The sequence below is a fragment of the Callithrix jacchus genome, chromosome 13 (genome assembly GCF_049354715.1).
Source record: "Callithrix jacchus isolate 240 chromosome 13, calJac240_pri, whole genome shotgun sequence".
NCBI lineage: Eukaryota > Metazoa > Chordata > Mammalia > Primates > Cebidae > Callithrix > Callithrix jacchus.
The window spans coordinates 112,734,551-112,762,106 of NC_133514.1; the positions used below are offsets into that span (position 1 = coordinate 112,734,551).

The 27,556-nt window shown below is 33.8% G+C and overlaps 1 protein-coding gene across 8 annotated transcripts in view; it reads right to left on the minus strand.

Moving 5' to 3' along the window:
• RTTN (rotatin) overlaps positions 1 to 27,556 on the minus strand; it is a 180,895-nt gene that overhangs the window by 99,789 nt on the left and 53,550 nt on the right. For all 8 annotated transcript variants that reach the window (XM_078346992.1, XM_035271328.3, XM_054244299.2 and 5 more), the window contains 9 exons: positions 26,363 to 26,462; positions 24,540 to 24,628; positions 24,044 to 24,161; positions 19,671 to 19,767; positions 18,985 to 19,053; positions 13,035 to 13,223; positions 12,187 to 12,426; positions 7,535 to 7,679; positions 1,078 to 1,232 (listed from right to left, as the gene is read on the minus strand). In XM_078346992.1, the coding sequence (XP_078203118.1) occupies positions 1,078 to 1,232; positions 7,535 to 7,679; positions 12,187 to 12,426; positions 13,035 to 13,223; positions 18,985 to 19,053; positions 19,671 to 19,767; positions 24,044 to 24,161; positions 24,540 to 24,628; positions 26,363 to 26,462 (1,202 nt within the window). The remainder of the gene's footprint in view (positions 1 to 1,077; positions 1,233 to 7,534; positions 7,680 to 12,186; positions 12,427 to 13,034; positions 13,224 to 18,984; positions 19,054 to 19,670; positions 19,768 to 24,043; positions 24,162 to 24,539; positions 24,629 to 26,362; positions 26,463 to 27,556) is intronic.

The following is a 27,556-nucleotide window of genomic DNA, read 5'->3' on the forward strand; positions in this document are numbered from 1 at the left end:
CATTTGGATGGCTATAATAACAAGTGTTGTGGAAGATATGGAGAAACTGAAACACTCATATATTGCTGGTGGGAATGTAAAATGGTACAGTTGCTGTGGCAAACAGCTTGGCATTTCCTAAAAAAAGCTGAACATAGCGTTAACATTACAGTTACCATATGAACCAGCAATTCCACTCCTAGTCATATACGCAAGAAAACTGAAACACATATTCACACAACAATTTGTATATGTGTGTTTACAGCAACACTACTGACAATAGCCAAAAGGCAGAAACAGCTCAAATGTCCACCAATGGATGAATGGATAGACAAAACATGGCATATCTATACCTAGAATATTGCTTAGTGATAGAAAGAAGTAGTGCTATTTGCTACAACATGCAAGAACCCTGAAAACATGATGCTAAGTGAACTAGCTAGACACAAACGGGCCACATTATTGTTTGAGTCCATTTATGTGATATATCCAGAATTGGCAAATCCATAGGCATTGAAAGAAGACTAGTGGGTGCCAGAGCCTAGAGGAATGTATGAATAGGGAGGGGCTTTTATAGATACAAGCCTTCTTTTGGGGCTGATGATAATATTCTGGAATTAGGTAGTAGGGACAGTTGCACAGCGTTTTGGATATACTAAAAGCTATTCAAACACACACCTTAAAATGGTTAAAATAGCAACTTCTAATTTTTTTAATTTCAAAAAATAAAATTCATAACTTCAGATATGTATTTGAGAGTCATCAGTGTAAAGACATCATAAAGTCATAGGCATAGGTATGGCTGCTCAAGTAGACTTGTAGATAATCAAGAGAGGACCAGGAATTAAACCCGAGAGAACAAAACGCTGTGTGTGTGTACACATGTGAGTGCATGTGTGTAGTGAAAGAGATCAAGCATGTATAATCAGGCTGTAACAGATTCAACTGAAGCAAAAACAAACAGAATACTTTAACTGATTGTTACTTAAGTATTTGAAAGAAGTATTTCTTAATTTGAAAGCAGTACAAACTTTGAAATTCAAAGAAAAATCAGGTTCTATATTAATGCACCTAAACCTTCAATGTTACAAATGGTACCTGTCAGTAATATCCATGAAATTGAGCAGCAAGGTATCAAAAAGAGCAATCAGTTCTTTCTGAAGTTGTTGCCTGACAGCAGTCCGGATATCATCTGACTCTTCTCGTGCCTGTGACTCTGTCAGAACCAGGAGGTCCAACAGTGGGTTTGCACTCTAAAAAAATGAAATTTGTAAAAAATATATTTACTAATGGAACTACATACTGTTTCCTATAAAGGTTTTTGTTGCTAACCACATTCTAGATTAACTATGAGTTATACTACCTAACTAGTAGGTGTGGGCCTTTACTGTATTAGTAGAGATGTTCTAAATTCAAAAGATGTTTAATACGTTCTCAACAAAAGAAAAGCATCTTTATGATAGAAAACAGAAAAAAACGATGAGAAAAACAATACCACACATAATCATGCCACATAGAAATTGCCACTATTATATATTGGTATATAACACCACTTTTTTTTCTGAGAATATAAACAGAATTAAAACTATACATTTTCACAAACCCGCATCAAGTGAAAAAATTCACTACTGTAACCATTTTTCCCTACTCCCTGTTATTAACAATATTTCTGCCAAAATATTAGTTTAATATCTGATTGTTTTTCAACAATAAGGATTTACCACATTAACTCCTGAATAATCAATGATGCATAATTTCACTAAGCTGCAACACACAGTGTACTCAAGTTGGATTTTACCTTACATATGAATTCCACAATGAAATTACTAAATCAAAATATTATACTTTCAATCTTTTTTGATATATATTGCCAAATTGTCCCTGTAAAAAATGTACCAGTACATACAATTACACAGAATGGGAAAAGACCCAGAGCACCCAGGCCAATGATATGTGATCATTATACTAGTGCTTTCTAAAATTTCTCTTTTCCCAGCCAAAAAAAAATACATAGCTAAAGAAATATCAAAGGATTACTTCTAATAATATTGAGAAAGAAAATGTTACACTAATCAGAAACATTAATAGATATATGGGACATTTATTAATCATCTGTGATTAGTATCAGGCACTGTGCTAAAAAGATAATAATTTTCATTTAACTTTTTGACTAAACTTGAAGATTTGCATTTTCATTCCTGTTTTACACATAGGAACACAGATGTATATTGAGGTTAAATAACTGTCTAAGTCATAGACAAAGGCACAGCAAGAAGTATCTTACTCCAAAGCTGGTTAATATTCCATCCTCAGCACAGTGTCAGATCACTAGTGCATACAACAACATACAAAAAGAGATAAAATCAAAATGTAATTACTGTTCTTATAAAATCCTTCACCTACAGAGAACTCAATTCAAAATTAATTGCAGTCTCTTTAGGGAAAAGAAATGAAAATATGTAACAAAACCTCTAAATTGCTTGTAGCAACATATAGAGATACATACAGTTATAAATAATATAACTGAGAGCTTTCAGAAACTATTTAGTAGAGACATTTTGCTCTTATTTTACAGTGTTTTAACATCTAAACAGTATTTTTCCTTTTTTTTATCTTAAGCTATATATGTCTTCGGATAAATTAAAATTGCACAAGACATAACTGCAACTTTTATGTTTCATGCATGAACAAAAGAATCAAAATCCATACTTTAGTAAAGTCATAAAAATGAAGACATTTTCTATAGTGTTGAGTCCTGAATATCCAAAAGCTGACTCCCACTCACATGCCTTCTGACGCTCAAAACTGCTGACAAAATGAACAAACTGCTTATGCCAAGATGCAGACTCCATCTTGATAAAACATAATTCCGTTATCAGAAATTATTAATTCTGATATGCTGATAAAAATTAAGTAGAAGCTACTATTAATATATGAACATACTGATACAGTATGTGTATACATAAAATTAAGATTCTCCCACAGAATCTCATCCTATTAATAACTTGTTTCTGCTTGAAGATTATTGAGATGTTTTTCTCTTTTTATCTTTGACATACATGGTAACATTAAAATTCACTGAACCTTAGCAACACCAGTTCTAAAATAGAAGGTGAATTACCATTTCTCAAGTACAACAGAGTAGAATAAGAGATCTCTACTGATGCTTACAGATGTCAAGTGCTTAATCATATCTGAAGTTTTTGTCTTTAGACATTAGTATTCAATCCTAATTTTAAACCAACTACTTGCGCCATTATTTTGTCACTGTTGACCTCTAAAGGCAACAATTTCTATAATGATGGCTCATTTTCTTTATGCACACACTGTTACCACTCATCATATCCAATTTTACATCCATCAGCAAGCTATGCCGAAAGGATGTGCAAGGCCCTCAATAAAGTCTGAGTGCACATGAGCCTGTTATGGGAAAGTCAGCCAAGGAAAATATGTATGCTATACAGTTCTGTAGAGCTTCACAAAAGAAGAAAAAAAACTAACAGCTTCACATTTATGAATTATGATTTTCCATCAAAAATGCATTCTGAAAAGAAAGATATTCAAAATCAGCATTTCTAGATTATTACATACTAACAAAATATCATATTTAAAAAGATCATAAAAAATTTTAACTATAAAAAAATTTTTAAATCATAAATTGCCTAGGAATTATAATATGCTTATAATAAATGAATGTCTTGATAAAACACATAAAAAAAATTTTCACAAGAGAAAATTCCCTAAATCTTACCTCAGGAAGTTAGGTGATTTTTCTTTTCACTTCTTCTTAGCATTCTTCTGACTAATCAGGCATTAATATCTGCCTCATATTGTTTTTGCAACCACAGCCATTGTAATATCTTTTAATGTATGTCCATACATTCAAAATAATTTACTTTGAAATGTTATTTTACTAAACTTCTTAAATCATTTCTTACTTATTTTACTCACTGAAAAGGATGAACTTTAAAAGGTACTTGATTTTCTATTTTCAGGTTCCCTTTATCTTAAACATTGGTAGTTCTACAACACATATTAATTTATCTTGTAGCATAATATTTAGGGAGTAAACCCTCCTGACAGTAAATACTTAAGTTCACTTTTGTGCAATCTTAAAAGTATTATTATTTATAACACTTGTGGTGATAATACCCGAGATAAAGTAGAAGCTTTGCAAAGAAAGGTTTAATACCACACAAAGTCAAGTAAGTAAATATAATTATACCAAAAATCCTTTTCAAAAACTGCATTAAAGTTATAGTATAATCATCTAGAGTCTTGTAGGAATTTCATTTTAATTTCATAACTATGAATACATTATAAAATATACATCAACACATATGACATACTACAAAATTAACAGTAATTTAAATGTATGGTGTTACAAATCTTAACAAATGTAACAAGATTGAAGTCATCTTAACAAATGTAACAAGATTGAAGTCATATTTAGCATCGTTTCTGATCATAATAATAATAAACCAGAAGTCAACAAAAGATGGAATTCTGGAATAGTAAAAATATCCATAGAAACTAAGCAGCACACTGCTGAACAAACAATGGATCAAAGCAAAAGCTAAAATGTAAATTGTAAAGTGTCTTGAACAAACAAAAATGAACACAAAACCAACCAAAACTTATGGAATGCAGCAGAGCAGGTCTAAGAAGGGCATATATAACAATAAACATTTACATCAAAAAAAAGAGATGTCAGGTAAACAACCTCAAAGAACTAGAAAAAGAATAAATAAAGCCAAAACTTAGTAAAAAGTAAGAAAATAATGAAGATCAGGACAGATACAAATGAAGTAGGAACTGGAAAAACAATAGAAAAGATCAACAGAAGCAAGAATTGAAATTTGGAGATTAAAAAAATTGACAAACCTTTTGCTAGTAGAATTAAAAAAAGACAAATAAAATGAGAAGCAAAAGAGCAGACATTACAACTGATACCACAGAAATATAAGATATCATAAGACAATTATGGACAATTTCATGCCAATAAATTGGACAACCAAATGGAAAAAAATCCTAGACACACAGAGCTACCAAGGTTAAATCAGGAAGAAACAGAAAATTGGAATAGACCGATGACAATGAGATTAAATCAGTAATAAGTCTTTCAGAAAAGAAAATCCCAAGACCTGATTGATGGCTTCACTGCTGAATTCTACCAAACATTTAAAGAAGAATTAATACTAATCTATATACTGTTCTAAAAACAAATGAAGAGAAATAATTCCAAACTCATTTTATGATGGCAGGATTCCACTGATACCAAAGTCAGACAAGGGCACTGCAAGAAAAGAAAATTACAGGCTAATATCCCTGATAAATATAGATATAAAAGTCCTCTAGTAAATACCAGCAAACTGAAACTAAGAGCACAATAAAAAGATCATTCACTATATCTCAAAATGATAAAAGCTATTTATGATATATCCACAGCCAATATCACACCAAATGGGCAAAAACTGGAAGCATTCCCTTTGAAAACTGGTACAAGACAAGGATGCCCTCTCTCACCACTCCTATTGAACATGGTATTGAAAATTCTGGCTAGGGCCATGAGGCAAGAAAAAGAAATAAAGCATATTCTAACAGGAAGAAAGGACATCAAAGTGTCCCTGTTTGCAGATGGCATGATTGTATATTTTAAAAACCCATTGTCTCATCCCAAAATCTCCCTAAGCTGATAAGCAACTTCAGCAAAGTCTCAGGACAAAAAAATCAGTGTGCAAAAATCACAAGCATTCCTATACACCAATAACAGACAAACAGAGAGCCAAATCATGAGTGAACTCCCATGATTTGCTACAAAGAGAATAAAATACCAAGGAATACAAATAACAAGGGATGTGAAGGATCTCTTCAAGGAGAACTAGAAACCACTGCTCAAGGAAATAAGAGAAGACACAAACAGATGGAAAAACATTCCATGCTCATGGTTATGAAGAATCAATATCATGAAAACGGCCATACTGCCCAAAGTAATTTATAGATTCAATGCTATTCCCATCAAGCTACCAATGACTTTCTTCACAGAATTGGAAAAAAACTCCTTAAACTTCATATGGAACCAAAAAAAGAGCCTGCATAGCTAAGACAATCCTAAGAAGAAAAATAAAAAAGCTGGAGGCATCACATTACCTGACTTCAAGCTACACTACAAAGCTACAGTAATCAAAACAGCATAGTACTAGAACCAAAACAGAGATACAGACCAATGGAACAGAACAGTAGATTCAGAAGTAACACAATACATCTACAACCATCTAATCTTTGACAAGTCTGACAAAACAAGCAGTGGGGAAAGGATTCACTATTTAACAAATGGTGTTGGGAAAACCAGCTGAACATATGTAGAAAGCTGAAACTGGACCCCTTCCTTACATCTTACACAAAAATTAACTCCAGATGGATTAAAAATTGAAATATAAAACCTAACACCATAAAAACCCTAGAAGAAAACTTAGGCAATACCATTCAGGACATAGGCATAGGCAAGGACTTCATGACTAAAACACCAAAAGCAATCACAACAAAAGCCAAAATAGACAAATGGGACCTAATTAAACTTAAGAGCTTCTACATAGCAAAAGAACCTATCATTAGAGTGAACTGGCAACCAATCAAATGGGAAAAAATTTTTGCAATCTACCTATCTGATAAAGGGCTAATAATCAGAATCAATAAAGAACTTAAACAAATTTGGAAGAAAAAAACAACCCCATCAAAAAGTGGGCAAAGGATATGAACAGACACTTTTCAAAAGAAGATATTTATGTGGCCAAGAAACATATGAAAAAAAGCTCAGCATCACTGGTCATTAGAGAAATGCAAATCAAAACCACATTAAGATACCATCTCACACCAGTAAAAACGGTGATCATTAAAAAATCTGGAGACAACAGATGCTGGAGAGGATGTGGAGAAATAGGAACACATTTACAGGTTGTTGGGAGTGTAAATTACTTCAACCACTGTGGAAGACGGTGTGGGGATTTCTCAAGGACCTAGAACTAGAAATACCATTTGACCCAGCAATCCCATTACTGGGTATGTACCCAAAGGATTATAAATCATTCTATCATAAAGACACATGCATGCATGTTTATTGCAGCACTGTTCACAATAGCAAAGACTTGGAACCAACCCAAGTGCCCATCAATGATAGACTGGATAAAGAAAATGTGGCACATATACACCATGGAATGCTATGCAGCCATAAAAAAGGATGAGTTCATGTTCTTTTCAGGGACATGGATGCAGCTGGAAACCATCATTCTCAGCAAACTGACACAAGAACAGAAAACCAAACACCACATGCTCTCACTCATAAATGGTGTTGGACAATGAGAACACATGGACACAGGGAGGGAAACATCACACATCGGAGGCTGTCAGGGGTAGGAGGGTTACAGGAGGGCTAGCAGGGGGTGGGAGGATTGGGGAGGACTGACATTAGGAGAAATATCTAATAATATAATGTTATTGATTTCTACAGATAAGCTACTTCTCAAATTTAAAATCCAAATTCTTTAACAACACTTACATGTCTAAGAAGTAATTCTAGAATCCAGTTTAGAAGTTCCAATGAAGAATTTTTTCTTTGTTCTTTTATTAATTTATTTAAAAAATGTATGATATCTATTAGCAGTTTCTCATCTTCAGTGGAAGCAGGAAGCACTTGTAAAAACCTATAATGAAAAGACAATAATCATGGTTTCTAGTTCTTTAAAATATATATTACCACTGTTTATCATGGATATGTGGTTTTAACAAGTGTCTTGTGAGGATGCTATTTTATGAGATACTGTTCTAAATGCTTTGAAAAACGCAAAGTTGAAACAAACCGGGTATCTGCCTCCAAAAACCTGAGCTTATAGCAGGAAAAAACATGCGGACAAGTAACTAACTAAAATAACTAGAAGTGACAAGTATCAGAAGAGGAAAAATAACAAATTCAGAAAAAGTACCAAAAAATACCAAGGAGAAATATACTTCCTCTAACTGTCCAATGAAACTCGCTTTTTCATAATGGGAATGCCATATTCCACTGATAAGAAGAATTAGTACTTCAAAACAGTACCACAAGAGAGTAAGTAATAAAGTGAGAGAAAAAAGGTCCTGCAAGGATGCTGCCAGAGTTTTAACAGGCAAGGAAAACAGTGAAGGTAGATCTAGGATGAAATTTCTTTGTAAGTTTGGAGTGAAAGGATATCAGCCAATCTTCTGAGATTTATTTAAAAAAAAAACTGGTATAAGAGAGCTAAAAGATTAATAGACAAACTTTTATTTAAAAGGGAGCAATCTGGAAAATTGTTTTTTAAAAAGGCAATCAGGAAGACATACAATAAGATTCAATTTTATCTGTAATGTTTTATTTTTTATAAATCTAAAGCAATTGCATCAAAATGTTAATAAGAGTGACAATAATACTAATCATAATATGCAGCATTTATTGAGCACCAACCTTGTGCCAGCATACGGTCTAATAGCAGGATATTTACCAAACTTAATAACAACAGTATGAAGTTGGTACCTCTATTTCAAACACAAGAAGACTCAAGCAAAAATATGGTTAAGTCGTTTCTTCACAGTCACACGGCTAGCAAGTTTTAAAACATGAATACTAAACCAAGCAGTCCAACACCAGGGATATATAAATGCTGTATTTCTTAGTAATGTCGTGTTTGTCTCATTATGATTTTTTATTTAAAATTCCCACATCCCCAAAATGACATTCTGCTGAGTAGGACAGCAAGTGAGTAAGATTATAAAAACTGAGATTAGAAAAATACTCTGAAAGAATGGAATGAACAGATGAATTTAACAACCATAGATCTTTGGAAGAGCTATGATTTAACAATCATAAGGATTATAAGGAGTATTCCATGATATCCAGTGTTAACATGAAAATATCACCTCTGTAACCCCATTTTATATCCACCCTCATATCCTTTAAATCCAAGTGTACTATCCTCTTTTCAATGACTCCTGAAGACACAAGACACTCTTTCCTAACTCGGGGTCTTATCCCTTTGGCATATTTTTTTTAATTTAATTTTTATAGTATTTGTTGAATATGGCATTTTACTCTAGAGAAGAAATAATATAGTCCGTAAGCGGTTATCCATTTATGGACTTTTTTTTTTTGAGACAGAGTTTCACTCTTGTTGCCCATGCTGGATGGAGTGCAATGGCGCAATCTCGGCTCACTATCACCTCCACCTCCCGGGCTCAAGTGCTTCTCCTGCCTCAGCCTCCTGAGTAGCTGGGATTACAGGCACATACCACTATGCCCAGCTCTTTCTTACATTTTTCAGATAGGATTTCACCATGTTGACCAGGCTGGTCTCAAACTCCTGATCTCAGGTGATTGTCCTACCTTGGCCTAACAAAGTGCTGGGACTACAGGCATGCACCACCATGCCCAGCCCATTTACAGATTCAAAGTATCAAAATTCTGCCACATAACATGCACCAAACTATATCCCACTTATTTGTTTTATTTTTAAGAAATAATAATTGTATATATCCTTAGGGTACAATGCAGTGTTCTGACACATTTATATATTGTGGAATGACAGAATCAGGCTAATTAACATACCCATCACCGCAAATTTTTTTTGTGGTGAGAACATTTAACATCCATTCTTTTAGCTATTTTGAAATACACATTATTAACTAGAGTCATTATGCTATAATAGATCACCAGAACTTATTCCTCTTGTCTAACTACAATTTCGCACCCTTTCACCAACATTTCTCTACCCTTTCTTTATTCTCCTCCCCTTCCTCTACCCACGCCCCTGCCACTTGCCTCTGGTAAACCATTCTACTCTCTACTTCGATGAATTGGACGTTTTTAGATTGCATATGTAAGAGAGAACATCTTTTCTGCTTCCAATCCCAAAGGTGTTTAACATCCTCCTACCTGTTATGCCTTGGCTTAAACTTCATTCTCTGAACCACTTTTTCTCTACTGAAGAGAGATAGGTACTCCCCTTTCATAATAGTCTGCTGAGAAACATTCCTACTTTTGATTATACTTTTAGCTGTCTTAATTGCACGTTCCATGAAAGCAGGACCCTATCAATTTTGCTGATTGCTACATTTCCTACAAGAGTGACATCTCATAAGTGATCAATAAATGTTTGCTGAATGATGGAAAAGCAGTAGGAAAAGACAGACAGTGGCCCCTTTCTTCTTGTTCACCCCATGCCATAGTACCACATCCTATGTAAGGCATCATGTCCAGATCTCAGGGAAAGTCCTAAGAAACACAATACCCTTGAAAAATGGCATAAACAAATGAGAAGTCTGGACACTGTGGCTTTTAAAGGATATCTAAAAGACCAAACCATTTAAAGCAGGGTGGGGGGAATAGAGAAGAAATATGGTTATATTTAAATGAAGAGTTGTCACGTGTGAAGACAGTATTTATACTATGAGTTTAAAGGACAGAATAATAGGTAGAAATGACCAGGTACAGTTCAAAAGAGCAAAAACTCACTAATAATCACAGCTCAGAAACAGCATGAGTATCCTTCAAAGGAGGTATCCATGCTGAGGTCACATGGCCACTTGACAGGGATACACAGAAGGGAATTCACCAAGTACACAGCTGGACTAAATGAGCTCTAAGGTCTCTCCAACTCATCCACTCCACATTTATTAGGAGTCAGCTATATACTAGGACTTATGCCATAGGTGAGGGATATAAAAAGGAATATAAAAAACCCAAGGCATATGAGAAAACAAATATTTAAACCACTGTAAAAAGTAATGCAGGAAAGCCACCTGACAATTATGGTAACTGCAATTCCACATACGTTACAGAGGAAGAAGACCTTGGAGCTCAAGGAGGAGTAGACATTCACAACCGGGGAGTTAAGTAGGTAAAAGCGAGGCAGTATAAAATGGAGGTTTATGCCCTAAAATATCCAGCAGTTTCCAAAAACCCCAATATTTGTACTTCACAGAAACACAATGTATGTTAGAGACATGGAAAATGAAACCGAAAAGGTAGGCAAGTGGCAGATCAAAAAGAACTTTCTACAGCATGCAAAGGGATTTGAATTCTATTAATATCTAGCACACCATGGAGAAGAATCCACAGGTGTCATGTATTTTAGAAGGATCATTCAGAAAGCAACATAAATGAGTGGCATAAGGTAAAAAGCAGAAAAACCAATTCACTAGTCATTCTGTAGTTCAGTAAAAATGGTGAAAAACAGTAGCAATAGGACTTTTACTAGGAAAGGGGTAGAGAGACATTAAACAGGCAAAACAACAGAAGCTAGTTGAAAGAAGATTCTAGATACCTCTAACAACTTGTGATCCTACTAAATCATGACTATGGTGGCTCATGCCTGTAATCCCAGCACTTTGGGAGGCTGAGGCAAGCGGATCACGAGGTCAAGAGATCGAGACCATCCTGGTCAACATGGTGAAACCCCGTCTCTACTAAAAATACAAAAAAATAGCTGGGCACGGTGGCGTGTGCCTGTAGTCCCAGCTACTCAGGAGGCTGAGGCAGGAGAATGGCCTGAACCCAGGAGGTGGAGGTTGCGGTGAGCTGAGATTGCGCCATTGCACTCCAGCCTGGGTAACAAGAGCAAAACTTCGACTCAAAAAAAAAAAAGTTTCCAAAATGATATTAGATACATTAGATACATACAATAGTATGTTTGTGTGTTAGCATATACATATAAAAACATACACATAAATTAATGTTGGACTGTTAAAATAATCAACAAATGCAGCCATCTGCCACGATCTAAGCATGTTAAACTGACAAGCTAGAGCCTTCTCAATAACTGCTATAAAGAACTTCCACATGGCAATCAACTTTGTGAAATTCGGAGTAAAAAGAAAAATTAATTCACTGATGTCTCAACTCATTTATAATATGGATAGAAACAAACATTCAATTTGTTTCATCCATGTCTTATCCTCATTATTTACTTTTGTGAGGTAAAGTTTTCTAAGGATAATAAATTGTTGTAAGTTTATTAATAATCCCCTCAACAATGCAATGACTAAAAATTTCTCTTTGGCTATTACAGATGATAAAAATCCTGGAGTTTTTCTATGATAGCAACAGTAAGGGCATAGACTCTTATCTTCAAAGAATTGGAGATGAACACAATACAATACTATCCAGGTCTTTGAAACTGGCAGCCTTGACCTCACACTGACCTGTTCAGCACGGTGTGCCAAGCCAAGGACTTCAAGGTAGCCCCACACGAACCAGGGCCACCCTTTAAAGACAATCTGTCATTCAGAAGATAAAAACTCATCCTAGTGACAGCAGCCCTAACTTCTCTGTGGGTTGCAGCCTGAACAATGGAATGGAGGCAGTCCTGCAGCCCACTAGCCATGTGTGTTATCTTCAGAGTGAGGATGTCCTCTGCGGATAACTTCAATGTATCCAAAAATCTAGACAAAAAGAAGAAAAAGAAAGAGGAACATAAAGCTATTTAAATGAAAGCTCACATTTATTTCTATTATAAACTCTCCCAAAAGTTGTTTCATCTTCATTTTCTTTTAATAAAAGATTGACTTACAGCCAAAAGAAAACTGATATGTATCTGTCAATATTAGAATTTTACAGTGGCATCACAAATGTTTATATTGACTTTTCCTCCTTAAAAAAAATTTTATTCACATAAGACTGACAGATTAGAATATTAAGATACTCAAAAGTCATCACCATCACAGCAATAACACTCATGTATATACTTCCTAAGATTTTATTCTAATCCAGAACCTTTTCCTAGTGATTCACATCTATGAACAAATCAGACTTTAAATAATCTCTAAAAGAGCACAGAGTAAAATGTTTTCTCATTTAAAATTTTCTTTTATGATAGATTGTGAAAAGTAATAAATACATGTAATCTTTAAAGTAAAAATTACAACTGCTAAAAGGCAGAATCAGATGACATCAAGGTAACAGGTACTGGACCTAAGGAAAAAGTAAAACCTAACTAATTAATCACAATTAATTAATTGCAAATACTTTTTCAACTAATATGAGCGCTTACTCTTGTGTTTTAGTTTCAGAGTTCATTTGTTTCAACAGATTATCACTCCCATGATACCATGACAGGTTCCAAGCCATTCTCAGCATATCTGACACCGGCTTCAAGGCCAAACAATCAGAAGATAAGGGCAAAACTATGGAGTAAGGACTCACAGCATGATGTCCGATTACATGAACAGGCAGATGATACCTAAAGGAAATGGGTACAAACAATTACAAACTTTCAAATTCTTAAATGCTACTCAAAAGGATGAGCCACAATTGAGGGCTAGTTCAATGCCTCCCAACCCACAATAATGCAAAGATTTCTCGTAGTCCCTATTTTAAACAGTTATCATAATTTATACAGTATTTCGATCAATCTTTCCATCTCCTCTAAATTCCCCAGAATACTTAACCCCTTTCTTGAGAACTTACCCCATTCTATGCTATATTACAGTTGTTGTGGAGATAACTAATGTTCCTTGAAGTCAGGGCCCATGAATACAGTGAACCTAACATAAAAGGCATTCAGCTAAAACGCTGGTATCTACTTCATGCCAAACACTGCTTATTATGTATCAATCATTCACAGTTACACATATGGCACTATAATACCTATTTTACAAATGATCAGAATGAGGCTTAAAGCTGACAAATGAATTGCCTATGATCACAGGGGTCACAAAGTGACTGAACTCAAACTTACTATTTTCACTTGAGAACAGTTTCATCATCAATAAATTCAACAAGAATCAAGATATATGTTTAGAAATAAAAACAGATTCAGCAGCAATATCTCTTAAACCAAAGTTAATTTTGTTCTACCATAAAGACACATGAATGTATATTTTATCTCATTTTCCCTTTAACATGGCGAAATAATCTAACATGCATGTAAATTTGCATCCTAGAAGGAACAAAAGAAATTTTAAAAATGTATATGGAAAAAAACATGATCCTAAATAGCCAAAAGAATCCTGAGCAAAAAGAACAAAGACGAAGGCATCACAGTGCCTAACTTCGAATTATGCTACAAAGCTATAGTAATCAAAACAGCATGATACTAGTATAAAAAAAGACACACAGACCAATGAACCAGAATAAAGAACGCAGAAATAAATCTGCACATTTAGTCAACTTTCAACAAAAGCACCAAGAACATACTTTGGGGAAAGAACCGTCTCTTCAACAAATGGTACTCAGAAAACTGGCAGAAAAATAAAACTAGACCTCTATCTCTCACCACATACAAAAATCAAATCGAAACGAATTACAGACTTAAATGTGAGACCTGAAACCATGAAACTACTAGAAGAAAACATTAGAGAAATGCGTCAGGACATTGGCCTGGGCAAAGATTTATTGAGTAAGACCTCAAAAACACAGGCAAGCAAAGCAAAAATAAACAAATGGCAAGCAAATAACAAAATAAACAGGCAAGTAAAGCAAAAATAAACACATCAAGCTAAAAAGCTTCTGCATAGCAAAGAAAACAGTCAACAAAGTGAAGAGTCCCTTATAGATTAAGAGAAAATATTTGCAAACTATTCAATTGACAAAAGATTAACAACCAAAATATATAATGAACTTTAACAACTAACGCAAAATTATAATAATCCAATTAAAAACTGGACAAAAGATCTGAATAGACACTTCTTAAATGAAGACATACAAATGACCAACAGGTATATGAAAAAATGTTCAACATTACCAATCATCAGAGAAATACTGATGAACTACAATGAAATATCATCTCGCCCTGATTGAAAAGGCTTTTATCAAAAAGACAAAAAACTAACAGATGCTGGCAAGGATGTGGAGGAAGGAGAATGCTCATACTGTTAGTGGAAATGTAAATTAGTACAGCCACTATTGGAAACAGTATGGAGTTCCTCAAGAAAACTAAAAACAGAACCTACATATGATCCAGCAATCCCACTGCTGGATTATATATATATCTCCAAAAGAAAGAAAATCAGTATGTCAAAGAGATATTTACATTCCATGTTTATTGCAGCACTATTCACAATAACCAAGATATGGAATCTATCTAAGAGTCCACCAATAGATGAACAGATTAAAAAAATGTGGTACACATACACAATAGAGTATGATTCCAACATAAAAAAGAATGAAATCCTGTCATATTCAACAACACGGATGGATGAAACTGGAAGTCATTATGTTAACTGAAATAATCCAGGCACAGAAAAACAAATATCACCGGTTCTCCTTTATATGTGAGTGCTTTAAAAAAAAAAAAAAAATTGAGCTCATGAAGATGAAGAGTAGAATGATGATTACCATAGGCTGAAAGAGTGGTGGGGAAGAGCAGAATTAAGAAGGGATGGCTAATGGGTACATAAAAATTTAGATAGAAGGAATAGAAGAAATAAGATCTAGTGTTCACTAGCACACTAGGGTAACAATAGTTAATAGTAATTTGTTGTATATTTCAAAATAACTACAAGAGCAGATCTGAAATGTTCCTAACACAGAATTGATAAATGTTAGAGGTGACGGACATCTTAATTACTGATTTTATCATTATACATTGTAAGCTTATATCAAAATGTCACATGCACTCCATAAATATGTAATATTGTGTATCCATAAAAATAAATCCCTCCAAATAAATAAGCAAGCAAGCAGAGTGCTGTGGAATACAGTTGAAGGAACTCCTAAAGGAATGGGGAACACAGTTCCTTCAAAGAAGCAACAATAAAACTGACAGCCAACGTTCCAACCAAAAATGGACTCCAACTGCCAACCTAGAATTCTATGCCTAGTGAAAACGTTGTTTAAAACAGAAAAAAGGTTTAAATTAAAAAGAAAACTGAACAAAAATCATTGCTAATGTAAGTGTACTACATTAAATAATAAAAACCTCTTCAAAAAAAAAAATTCTCAGATGGAGATAGAAAAACCAAAAAAAGAATAAAAGATAACAGAAACGACCAAGGTATACACACAAATCTAAATGAGTATTTATTGCATAAAATAATTATAATAACATCTTCTAAAATTTAAAATATGTATAGAATTTAAATAGGAGAAAAAAAGAAGAGCAAATAAATGGAGTTAATGCAATCTAAGGTCCTTGCATTGTCTTGAATGTGGTAAAAAATACTAGCTTGCAGTCGAGGAAGTATAAATTATAATGTCTTGATTATAAAATAATAATCATCTATATAAAAGAATATATAGAAATAATGTATATAGAAGAATACTTGGCTGGGCACGGTGACTCACACCTGTAATCCCAACACTTTTGGGAGGCTGAGGTGGGAGAATTGTTTGAAGCTAGGAGTTCAACACTAACCTGGGCAACAAAGCAAGATCCCAATTGCTACAAATGAATAGAATAGAACAGAACAGAATAGAATAGAACAGAATACAAGTTAACAGCTGAAAAAATTGGACTAATTTTAAAAATTAATCAAGAAAAGCTGGAGAGAAAAAAGAAAGAAAAAAACTACATTGAACAAATAGAAAATAGCAAGCTAATAATCTGTATTCAAAAAATTAGTAATCCTAGTAAATGTAAAATGCATTAAAATATTCCATCTAAACTGTAAATATTGTCAGATTGGACCAAAAACATACTTCTTAAAAAAAAAAAAAAAAAAACACTTAAATTTAAGGATACAGAACAGCTAAAACTACAAGGATGGGAAAATACATATCATGCTGACCACTAACCAAATAAAACCTGGCAAAGCCATAGTAATAATAAGTAAAGTTAATTCTATATAATGAAGCACTGCTAGAAATAAAGAGGTAATTTCATAATGATAGAGACAACCCACCAGAAGCATGTACACAAACTAAATTACATAGCCTCAAAATACAAAGCACCAGAACTGACAATGTCACAGTGGAGATTTTCACAAGCCTCTCGGCTACCTGAAGGAACTTCACACACATACTGTAAAGTAGACATGGGGAAAATCTGAATGTCAACATTAAGCTGAATATTAATAATAAAATAACGAGAAAACCTAATACACTAAATCTTCACTTAAACCCCCAGTAACACTAAACAACCCTTGGATCAAAGAAAAAAAATCACAATGAAATTAGAAAGTATTTTGAACTAAATAATAAAATATGGCATATCAAATTTGTGGAATACACCAAAAGCCATACTTAGGAATATTGAGAACTTTAAATGAAAAAGCAGCTAGTAATCAGTGGTCAATCCTCCAGTAAGTCAGAAAATAAACAGCAAATTAAATCTGAAGAACATAGAAAAAAGAAAATAATAAAAAGCAAAGGGTAATCCATCATGACCACCGAGATACCACTATACATCCATCAGATGGGCAACAATTTTTAAAATGACAACATTACTGTGAGTAAATGAGTAATAAAACCTTTTCTCCTCTCTACGGACAAATGTGATCTTGAGCTAACTCTCTCTGTCCCTTTCCCCACTAAAATCAGATAGGTATGGAATGTCAATAATTTACTAAGCTGCTTTCCTTATGATGAAAATGACTCCCCACATCTGGACTGGGACATCTAGGAATAAACTATAAGTGCATGATGGGATGGCACAGCTCTCAGTAATCTTGAGTGCTATGGCTCTTATAAGCAACCTGGCAACTATGCCTACAACATACTTACTAGAAAACATTATCTATTTGGGACATGAGGCTTCTAAGCCAGGACAGCTCATAGTACCCACAAATGTGATCTCATTCTAAGCATGACTACTGCAGTCCAGTGAGTTTTATTATTTAGCCAAACCCAAACACCATTAAGACTGGTGATGAAAATACCAAAGGCTGGTGAGGATGTCGGGCAGCCAGTACTTGTATACTGCTGGTGGGATGTAAATCAGCACAACCACTTTGTAATACTGTTGGGTAGTATCTACCACAAAGCTAAACATAAATATCCTATATTCCAACAATGCACAAGTTCAAGAATGTTCTTAGCAGTATGATAATATTAATAGCCCAAAACAGAAAACAAATCAGATGTCTACAACTAGAGTGGTAAATAAAAGTGTTGTATATTCTCACACAGAATACTATACAGCAGTGAAAACGAACCAACTATTGCTTCATGCAACAACATGGACAAACCTCTCCAAGTTGAGCAAAATGCCAACATAATAATGTACTATATTTTTAAAGTTCAAAAACCAGCAGAAATAATGTATAGCAACAGAAATTAAAATAAGATTACATTTTGGGGTGGTAGAAGGTAATGAGGAAGCACAAAAAGTATTTCTGGTCTGTTAGTAATAGTCTACATCCTAATCTGTATGAGATCAATAGGTGTGTTGACTCAGAAAAATTCCATGACTGTACCCTTACGACTTACATTCTTTATGTACTTCGTGTATGCCATATGTCACTACGACAATTTACTTTTTAAAAAAATCTAAAGAGACATGAAAACCAAACACAATGCAGGACCTTGACTGGATATTGCATTATGAAAAGATATATACAAAAGATACTTGGGGATAACTTGAGAAACCACATCATGTTATAGAATTATTTTTAATCTTGTTAGATATGATCACATTGTATCTGGTATATAAAATAATGCCCTTAATTTGAGGGTGTTCACGCTGGAATATATAGGAAGGGAGTAAATTTATGTCTGAAACTTATTTCCAATTAGTGGGCAAGAAAGAATTAAATATAAATAAAAATATATATTAGGAGAGAGAAATATGTTAATAATTAATGACTCTAGGCTGAACGACATATAGGTATGCACTGTATAGTTCTTTCAACTTTCCTGTAAATTTGAATAATATCAAAATTAAAAATTGGTGGCGTGGAGATATACTTCCTGAAATCTTCAAAGCACCATCGTGAAGGAACCATGAAAGCCCAAGTTATGGGATTTAAATGCTAAATTAAAATTGTGAGAAATTATAGATTTTGATTTCCCTTTCTATAACAACACTTCATCCTTCAAGAAAATCAGAGAAATAAGTTATTTACCTTCTAAAAACTGAAACAGGCAAACTGAAGACTGATAGCAAAGACGGTTTACTGGGAGGATTAACAGACCTATTTTATAAAAAAACAAAGAAACAACTGAGTAGATCAAGTTTTGTCTAACAAACACAACTTAACCTCACTTGACTGCAAGTGAAATCAAACATTGTAACTGAGTCTACCATTTAGTACAGTAACAACATGTTTGCTACTTCCTGAGAGTAAATTAGGCTTTAAAAAAAAATTCCACATAACATAATTCATGTAATCCAGCTGTGATGCTGGCAGGTGACCTTTGTGTGTCTCCTCCCGTGGATCCTGCTCAAGATCAGTGCTAATCATATTCTATCATCTTAAACATCTTCCCAGTTTTTAAAAAATAATTAAATATTAAGAAAAAAACAAATGGTTGAAGGAATGCACTAAAAATGTAGATTTAAAGACAAAAATCACTGTAGTAATTTTAAATTTTATACTTAATAATGTTTAAAAATAAAATTTCAGAGTGATATTTTGAGCCAATTAGCTTTTGAATACTATTTATTCAAACCAAAATTCATACCACATATGTCTAGCATGGAAAACATAAGCCTCGTAAATCAGAAATTTCCATACATTGCTGTAAGACTACATCAGATAACCTGAGATAGTTATTAAGAGTAAATAAATTATAAATTCTTGTATCTCACCACATATCCATTCTTGATACTTCATCAAATAATAGAAGACAAAATAGTGCTCCAACTTCAGTCACGACAGTACAATCTTCGTGAAATATTAAGGAAACTGAACAAAAAGAAGCACAACTTTATGAAATATTTGTATTTCTATAAAGAATGAACTTCAAATTTAAAATATCTTAATTTGAAGAGAAAAGAAATGCAACGTTAACCCAGATAAGGTGACATCACTAAAACCCAGGCTCTCAACTCAAACTTTTGGATGTACAAGAATCGCCTGGAGGGTTTGTTAAAACAGTTTCTGATTGGATAGGCTTAGGGTGGAGCCTGTGGTGTGCATTTCTAATAAGTTCTCAGAGGATGCAGCTGCTCCTGGTCCAAGAACCACACCTGCAGATACACTCGCTATACACTGTCTACTTTAGGTAGAGAAACAAACTGATACACCCTCTAGCGTTATGCTGAGTCATGTAATTCTAGCTAAAGTTTCTCACCAAGAGATCTTATAACTTTTGCCCTTTACTACAAACATGTGATCAAAGAACTTGGATTTGACTTTAAAATGTTACGCTTGGGCTGTGTTGTCGTTTGGGTTCCTGTTTGCTTATTATGACAAGATGATGGAAAAGGGAAGTGCTCTGAACTAACAGCCATAACGCCAGCTCTACCCCTTACTACTTAGCTAAGTGGCCTGGTCAAGTGCTTTAACATTAAGTCTCAGTCTCCACTTCTGTAATGATCTCAATGCTACAACAATGCTTGAAACCTATGAAATTCTAAACGAAGACATATGATGTACCTATTGCACAGGACTAACAATGTAATAGACAGCAAAATCAGGGAAGCAGCAATAAGAAATAAGCTTTGAGAGAAGAAATTTTTCCTAACTGCAGGAAAAGAAAATCATCCTTATGTAATTGGCATGATTAAAAAAGCAATAAGCCAAAAAGTAAAGAAACAGAGAATATGTAAAAATTGACTTTTAATAAAATAGACATTTCATATCAATAAACCATAACATTTCCAAATAAATAAGAAATTACAGCAATGTATTTGTCTGATTTAAAATTTAATTTTTTTTAACAACACTTGAAACACAGAGAAAGTATAGGAGCATATGTTTTCAATCTGGAACTAGAGAATGTCCTACTTTTAGAACATGATAAAAAAAACTGCCCAACTGCCATAACAGAAAAGCTCTATATATTTCCATCAAATATTGCTTATTTAAGGTTAAAGATACAATAAATACATTTAAAAGGATAGAAAAGTTGAAAGAAAATAATCACATAAAATCAAATATAAAGATTGTGTCTATCTTATAATAAAAAACCCTATGAGTCACTGAAAAGAAATTAAATACAACAGGAAAATAGGAAGATTAAGAAATTTGAATATATATGAAAAGATAATCAACTTCACTAAAACTAAAATAAGAAAATAAAATAATAATATTTTTTCACCTACAAGATTAAAAAAAATTTAATGCGACATATTCAGTATTGGCAAATATAACGAAAATAAGTATTTTTAAACACCTTTGGTGAGAGTGATTTGGAAAGGAACTTAATCATTATCTTATAAAATCTCTTTGACCCAGGAATTCCAATTATACTGTATGCACAAAGATGATGAAAAATCTGAAACAAATACCCAGTGATACAGCAAACTGAAATTCTGAAACACCAATGCAGTAGTTTCCAGGGTTTTTTGAAGAATATATACTCACATGAAATATTATGGAAAGAAAGATAATCAAGTTATATTTCCAGTTGAAAAAAGGAAGGAACACAACACTGTAATATAGAGAATGAAAACTACATGCGTGTGTAGAAAAGATCATTTGGAAGAATACATTCCTAATGATAACCAGTACAGTCTTCTTTGGGGAAATTAAGAAAGAGAAGAAAATGAAAACTTGTAGAATTTGGATAGTTCTATATCACCTGCATTTTTACAATAAGGATGTATAGGTCTGTGATTATTTAAAACAAAAGCCAACAAACTTAAGGAAGTTTGGATTCTTTCTCAGTAGCAAAAATACATAAATAACCCAATAACCATTTTCTGGTTATAGCCTTGGCCAAGTTGCTAAATCTCTCTAGACCTCACACTGAGATGGTTTAGTAAATGACTTCTAAGCTAATTTCTAACACTGAAATACAGTATAGAAGTCTGTCATAACATAAAGTTCATGATTCAAGCAATGTTATCTGAGAAGTTATTTAATTATTGTGCTCCTTTGATCCGTTATCCATGCCACAGAAATAATCTTCCTGAAACACATACTCCCCTGTTTAACAACCTTAAATGGCTCCTCACTGCTGTTTATTAAGACCTCCCAGGCCCTGCACGAACTTGCCTCCCTGCCTCATCCCATCATTTCTCTTCACTCCACACTCCCCAAATCCAGCCAACTCCATCTCAAACACATCCAACTCTCATACACATAATGATGGCTCCCTCTATCTAGAAGTTGATCTTGTCTATTTGATCCCCTATTCATTTCGAAATTCCATCTCAGATGCCACATTTCCTAGAAACAATCTCTGACACTTTTCACCAACCAATTTGACCAGCATGTCCTCTGGCACCAGGAATCCCCGACTAAAAGTATTATTGTGCTGTATTGTATATTTACTTGTCAACATCTCCAACTCTACTGTAAGCTCCATGAGGATCATTTCCCATGCTCATCAATATAACCCAAAAGTCTAGCATTGTACCTAGCACATAGCATGTGCATAATAAATATTTGCTGAGAAATGGAATCTTGTTAAGCAGCTGGTTAAAAATTAATTTTTCAGCTGGGCACAGTGGCTCAAGCGTGTAATCCCAGCACTTTGGGAGACCAAGGCGGGTAGATCACCTGAGGTCAGGAGTTCGAGACCAGCCTGGCCAACATGGAGAAACCCAGCCTCTACTAAAAATACAAAAATAACCTGGGCATGGTGGCGGGCGCCTATAATCCCAGCTACTCAGGAGGCTGAGGCAGGAGAAATGCTTGAACCCAGGAGGCAGAGGTTGCAGTAAGCTAAGATCATGCCACTACTCTCCAGCCTGGGTGACACGAGTAAAACTCTGTCTCTAAAATAAATAAATAAATAAAAATAACTTTTCCTGAAACTAAATCCATTAATGGGAGATACTACACTCATTCTCAGACTCATTGAAAGTAATTTCCACAAACAGCAATGAAATAGAAAAACTGATATACTGATAAGGGTATAGATTATATTGCCTTAGAATGTGCCTTTGAATCCAGTAGGTGTTCATAGTAAGTTCCATGCTTGAATAACTTAAATAAAAATTATAAATGAAAAGGTAAACTAGGAACTAAATTCAACTGAATGAGGTTAATAGGAAGACAACTATTAACAGGATTAAACAAAACTAAAAATTCATAACTGTTGCTCTTTGAGATGATCAGTCCACACAAACTTATAAAAATGTTACAGTCTACTCAAAATGTTATGAGTCTAAACACACTGAATCTGTTTAGAACTTTACCTGGTTTTACTGCTGCTACTTAAATAAACTGCATCTTACACTTGGCAAGCAGAAGCCAATAGGAAAAAATATTCTAAAATAAAACAACTATTTCTAACAACATATTTTGAACATAAATCTCACTTATCTCCTATATGCCTGAAAACTGATAAGATGAAGCACATTCAGATACTTGGTCAACATGACTCTTGTAGAATACTAAAAAGCAGTGGCCTAAACCTCTAAAAAAGAAAATAGTACAAAATATTACCAAGGGTCTCCATTGAGGAAAAAAAAAAAAAACAGAGAAGAAAAGCAGGACAAAAGTATATGAAGTGTGTTCATCTAACACCTTACTAAATTAGAATCAAATTAAAATGGGTTTTTAAAACCCATACTGTATAGAATGTAATAAATTTAGGCTCAGAGTCATTTAGGATGGTCTAGTGTCCACCCACACAAGTTGAGTCTATACTCTTAATGCCTGTCAAATGAAATAATCAGACAAAATTGTACAAGATCCAAAGGTACAATCAAAACAAGAAAGATGAAAGAGATATGAGAAAGAAGACAGTAATAACAGCAGCTGCAGCCTTCTCTCATTATAGATAATAGTTTACTATCTGAGCACCAGATGACATCTACGTCAAGGTGCAAAGAACAATCAGAGGTTTCAGCTTTTCTCAGCTCTAGGGTCCTCTCAGTAACAGGATGATAAAGCAATTTCCACAAAAATATTAAATGTTGTCCATTGTGGTTAGTTTTTAGTAGCAAGTTCACTAAGAAATGCTGTTGCTCTATTAGTAAAAGCAAATGTAAAAGCAAACTTACAATTAAAGAAGAAACACTTAAAACTGAAGAATAATCTTGTGAGTAGATTTTCTTTTATTTACCTCTGAATAACAGCATCAAAACAGAAGACTGTTGTGAGAGGGAAACACGCATGACCGGATCGCCACATAAAAGCTTCCTCAAGAGTGTCAGGCATGGCTGTACCAAACATTCTACAACCTGGTCCGGGAGGGAAAACACAGCTATTTTATTTTTGCCAATTATCAGATGAGATCAAACATAACAATATTATCTTACTCTAAATTTTATGCTTTTTCATCAAAATTATGAGAAACTAAAATGTAAGTAAATACTGAGAATTACTTTCCACTGAAAGTAAGTTTTGTGTATAATTCTGCTTACCTATCTTATGGAAATTTTAAGATTCGTTTTCCTTTATAACGACTCCACTTTTAGAATTTTAAACAAAGAATGAGATAGGAGGCATTACTTAGGATTTAAAATCCAAGTACTCATCCAAATTCTGCTCAGTTCAATTTCAGATCAGATTAATAAAAACAACCGGTCAAACAATGCCTAGAAGCATATCAGCCTTACCTTGCCATCTTGACCCACACATTCATTTAAATACTCAATTATTTTGTCAGTTAAGCGTAACTTTTTCACCACAGCATGCATTTTAATATCTGCAGAGCAAAAAAATGGTTATTAAAAGTTAAAAAAAAATTTGAAGTTTTAAAAACATATTTTAAAGTACACAGAACTGATATCCACACAACTTTTAGACTATTAAAAATAGTTAGACCTGAGGCTGACATTAGAGAATGAAACTTTTTACTTTATATACATACGTCCAATTTAAAAATGTTTAAGTAAAAAGCATACTTTAACTTCTGTAATATAAAAGACAAAAGTATAAAAAAAGAATTAGGTAAACCAGTTCTAACTCTGAAAACTACTAGAATTTTAAGTGTACAAATGAATCCTTATATTTATACATGGCAAACTGTCTTCTTATAAATATTATGTCATTGACTCTTCCAAATTTATCACCTTCAAATGTTTATAATCCTCCACAAGCTCATGTGTAAAATATGACTTGCAACATGAACATTTTTCTATCAATGAAAAAAAATCTCTAACCTCAAACTATTAATGGCAAATATAAAAGAAACGACATTATAATATACTCCATATATTTCTAGAGAACATGAGTTTCTTTTTAATAAACATATATTCATGTATTACATTTGTAATAAAAACATTTTTGTATACACACACACAAATTTTATATGCATGCACACAGGCACACACAAAAGTTACCAAAGTCCAAAACTGTAATTTCTTATATATTCATTGTAAGTATTTAACAACTTGCAGACAAATTTTATCCTATATTCTCACAGGGAAACACACACACACACACACACACACACACACACACACACACACTGATATTGAAGTGGTAGCTATCACTGTAACAATCTTTAGTTGCTACTTTAAAAATTTTCCATTGCCTCCCAATACAGTGCATATAAAAACTACACAGTATATTTATGAATGTTAACAATATTGAAGGAATACTCTTGAAGAGAGTTTTTCTGGATCTTTTTGTAAGCAGGGCTTTCCACATTTTCTGGTCTTCTTTTCTGTAGTCTGTGTTATTGTTGTTAAGACTACAAATATGTGGAATATGCTTTTTCAAATTACTCTCTCATCCCAGTTTCCACTAATGTCAAGACAAGAAGTGCTAACCACAAAAATCTTTTTATGTAAACTCAAAGTTATCATTTCTCACACATATTAAAGTACATATATCACATATGGGGAAAAATTTAAAACTAACCCAAAGAACAAAAGCCTATGGAATAACACTACAAACAAAGCTAACCATGTATTATACTGGTTGTTTTTAAAAATAAACTTTCTAAGGAAAGGTAAAGCTACAGTGTACTACTTTCATTTTACCTGTCACAAAGGTATTATTTGATTAATTCCCCTAAGCAAGATGGTACAAATTGAAAATATGATGCGTGCACTTGGTCAATTGAGAAAGGAACATGCACTTCACTTTCAGAAGCCTATCAGTATTTTAAAAAGAAGATCATTCTGTCAAATGGCATTTTATTGGTCAAATAATAACAAGGGGTTAGCAAACTTTTTCTGTAAAGAACCAGGTAGTAAACATGTTGCCAGGCTTTGCTAGACACGTATGATCTCTGGCATATTCTTTGATTTTGGTTTGGTTTTGCTAACAACTCTAAAGATGCAAAAACCATTCTTGAGGGCTGATAAAAAAAAAAAAGCCAGAGGCTGGATCTGGCCCATAAACCATAGTTGCCAACCCCTGCCAGTACCACACAGCAATCTAAAATTCTATTATCAGCAGTACCGCAATTATTTTCCTTAGAAAATATTACCTTGCATAATCACAGCTAACTGTTCGGCAGCTGACTTTCTCAAAACAAGATCAACATCATCTGAGATGAAGATTTCATAAACTTTTTCAACAGTCTCCAACTGCAAACCAAAAAAAAATACATACCAAAATTTATCTGTTTCCACTTCTCCAATAAAATGTTATAGTTTGTTCCCTATGAACAAAAGCTAAAAAAGTCAACTTATTTATATAACCAACATCTTTACACGTGAATTTGCACGATGCTGGGTTGAGTAGTTCCAAATTTAGGTCTTCAAGGAATTGCCACACTGCTTTCCACAATGGTTGAACTAATTTACACTCTCAATAGTGTATAAGTAACTATTCCCTTTTCTCCACAACTTCACCAGCGTCTGTTATTTTTTTAATTTTTTTAGTAATAGCCATTCTCACAGGTATGAGATGGTCCCTCATAGCAGTTTTGATTTGCATTTCTCTAATGAGTGATATTGAGCTTTTTTTCATATGCCTTTTGGCCACATATACGTCTTCTTTTGAAAAATGTCTGTTCTGTCCTTTCTCCACTTTTTAATGGGGTTGTTCATTTTTTTCTAATAAATTTGTTTCTGTTCCTTATAGAAGTTGGAAACCCAAAGAAATACAAATCATTCTACCATAAAGACACATGCATGCAAATGTTCACTGCAGTACTATTCACAAGTAAAGACATGGAATCAACCTAAATGCCCATCAGTGGCAGATTAGATAAAGAAAATGTGGTACATATACGCCATCGAGTTCTATGCAGCCTTAAAAAAGAATGAGATCATGTCTTTTGTGGGAACATGGATGAAAGAAGCTGAAGACCATTATCCTTAGCAAAACAACGCAGGAACATAAAACCAAATATGGCATGCTCTTACTTACAGGTAGAAGCTAATGATGAAAACACAGGGACACAAACACGGGAACAACTGGGGCCTCCCTGAAGGTGGGGGGGCAGGAGGAGGGAGAGGATCAGAAAAATAACTATTGGGTAGTAGGCTTAGTACCAGGGTGATGAAACAATCTGTACAACAAACCTCATGACACGAGTTTATCTATATAACAAACCTGCACATGTATCCCTGAACCTAAAAGTTTAAAATAAATACATAAATAAATAAAATCTGCAAGAATTATACTGTAGGTCAAGAAGGAACTTAAGCTCTAAAACAAAGAGTGATCATGTCAA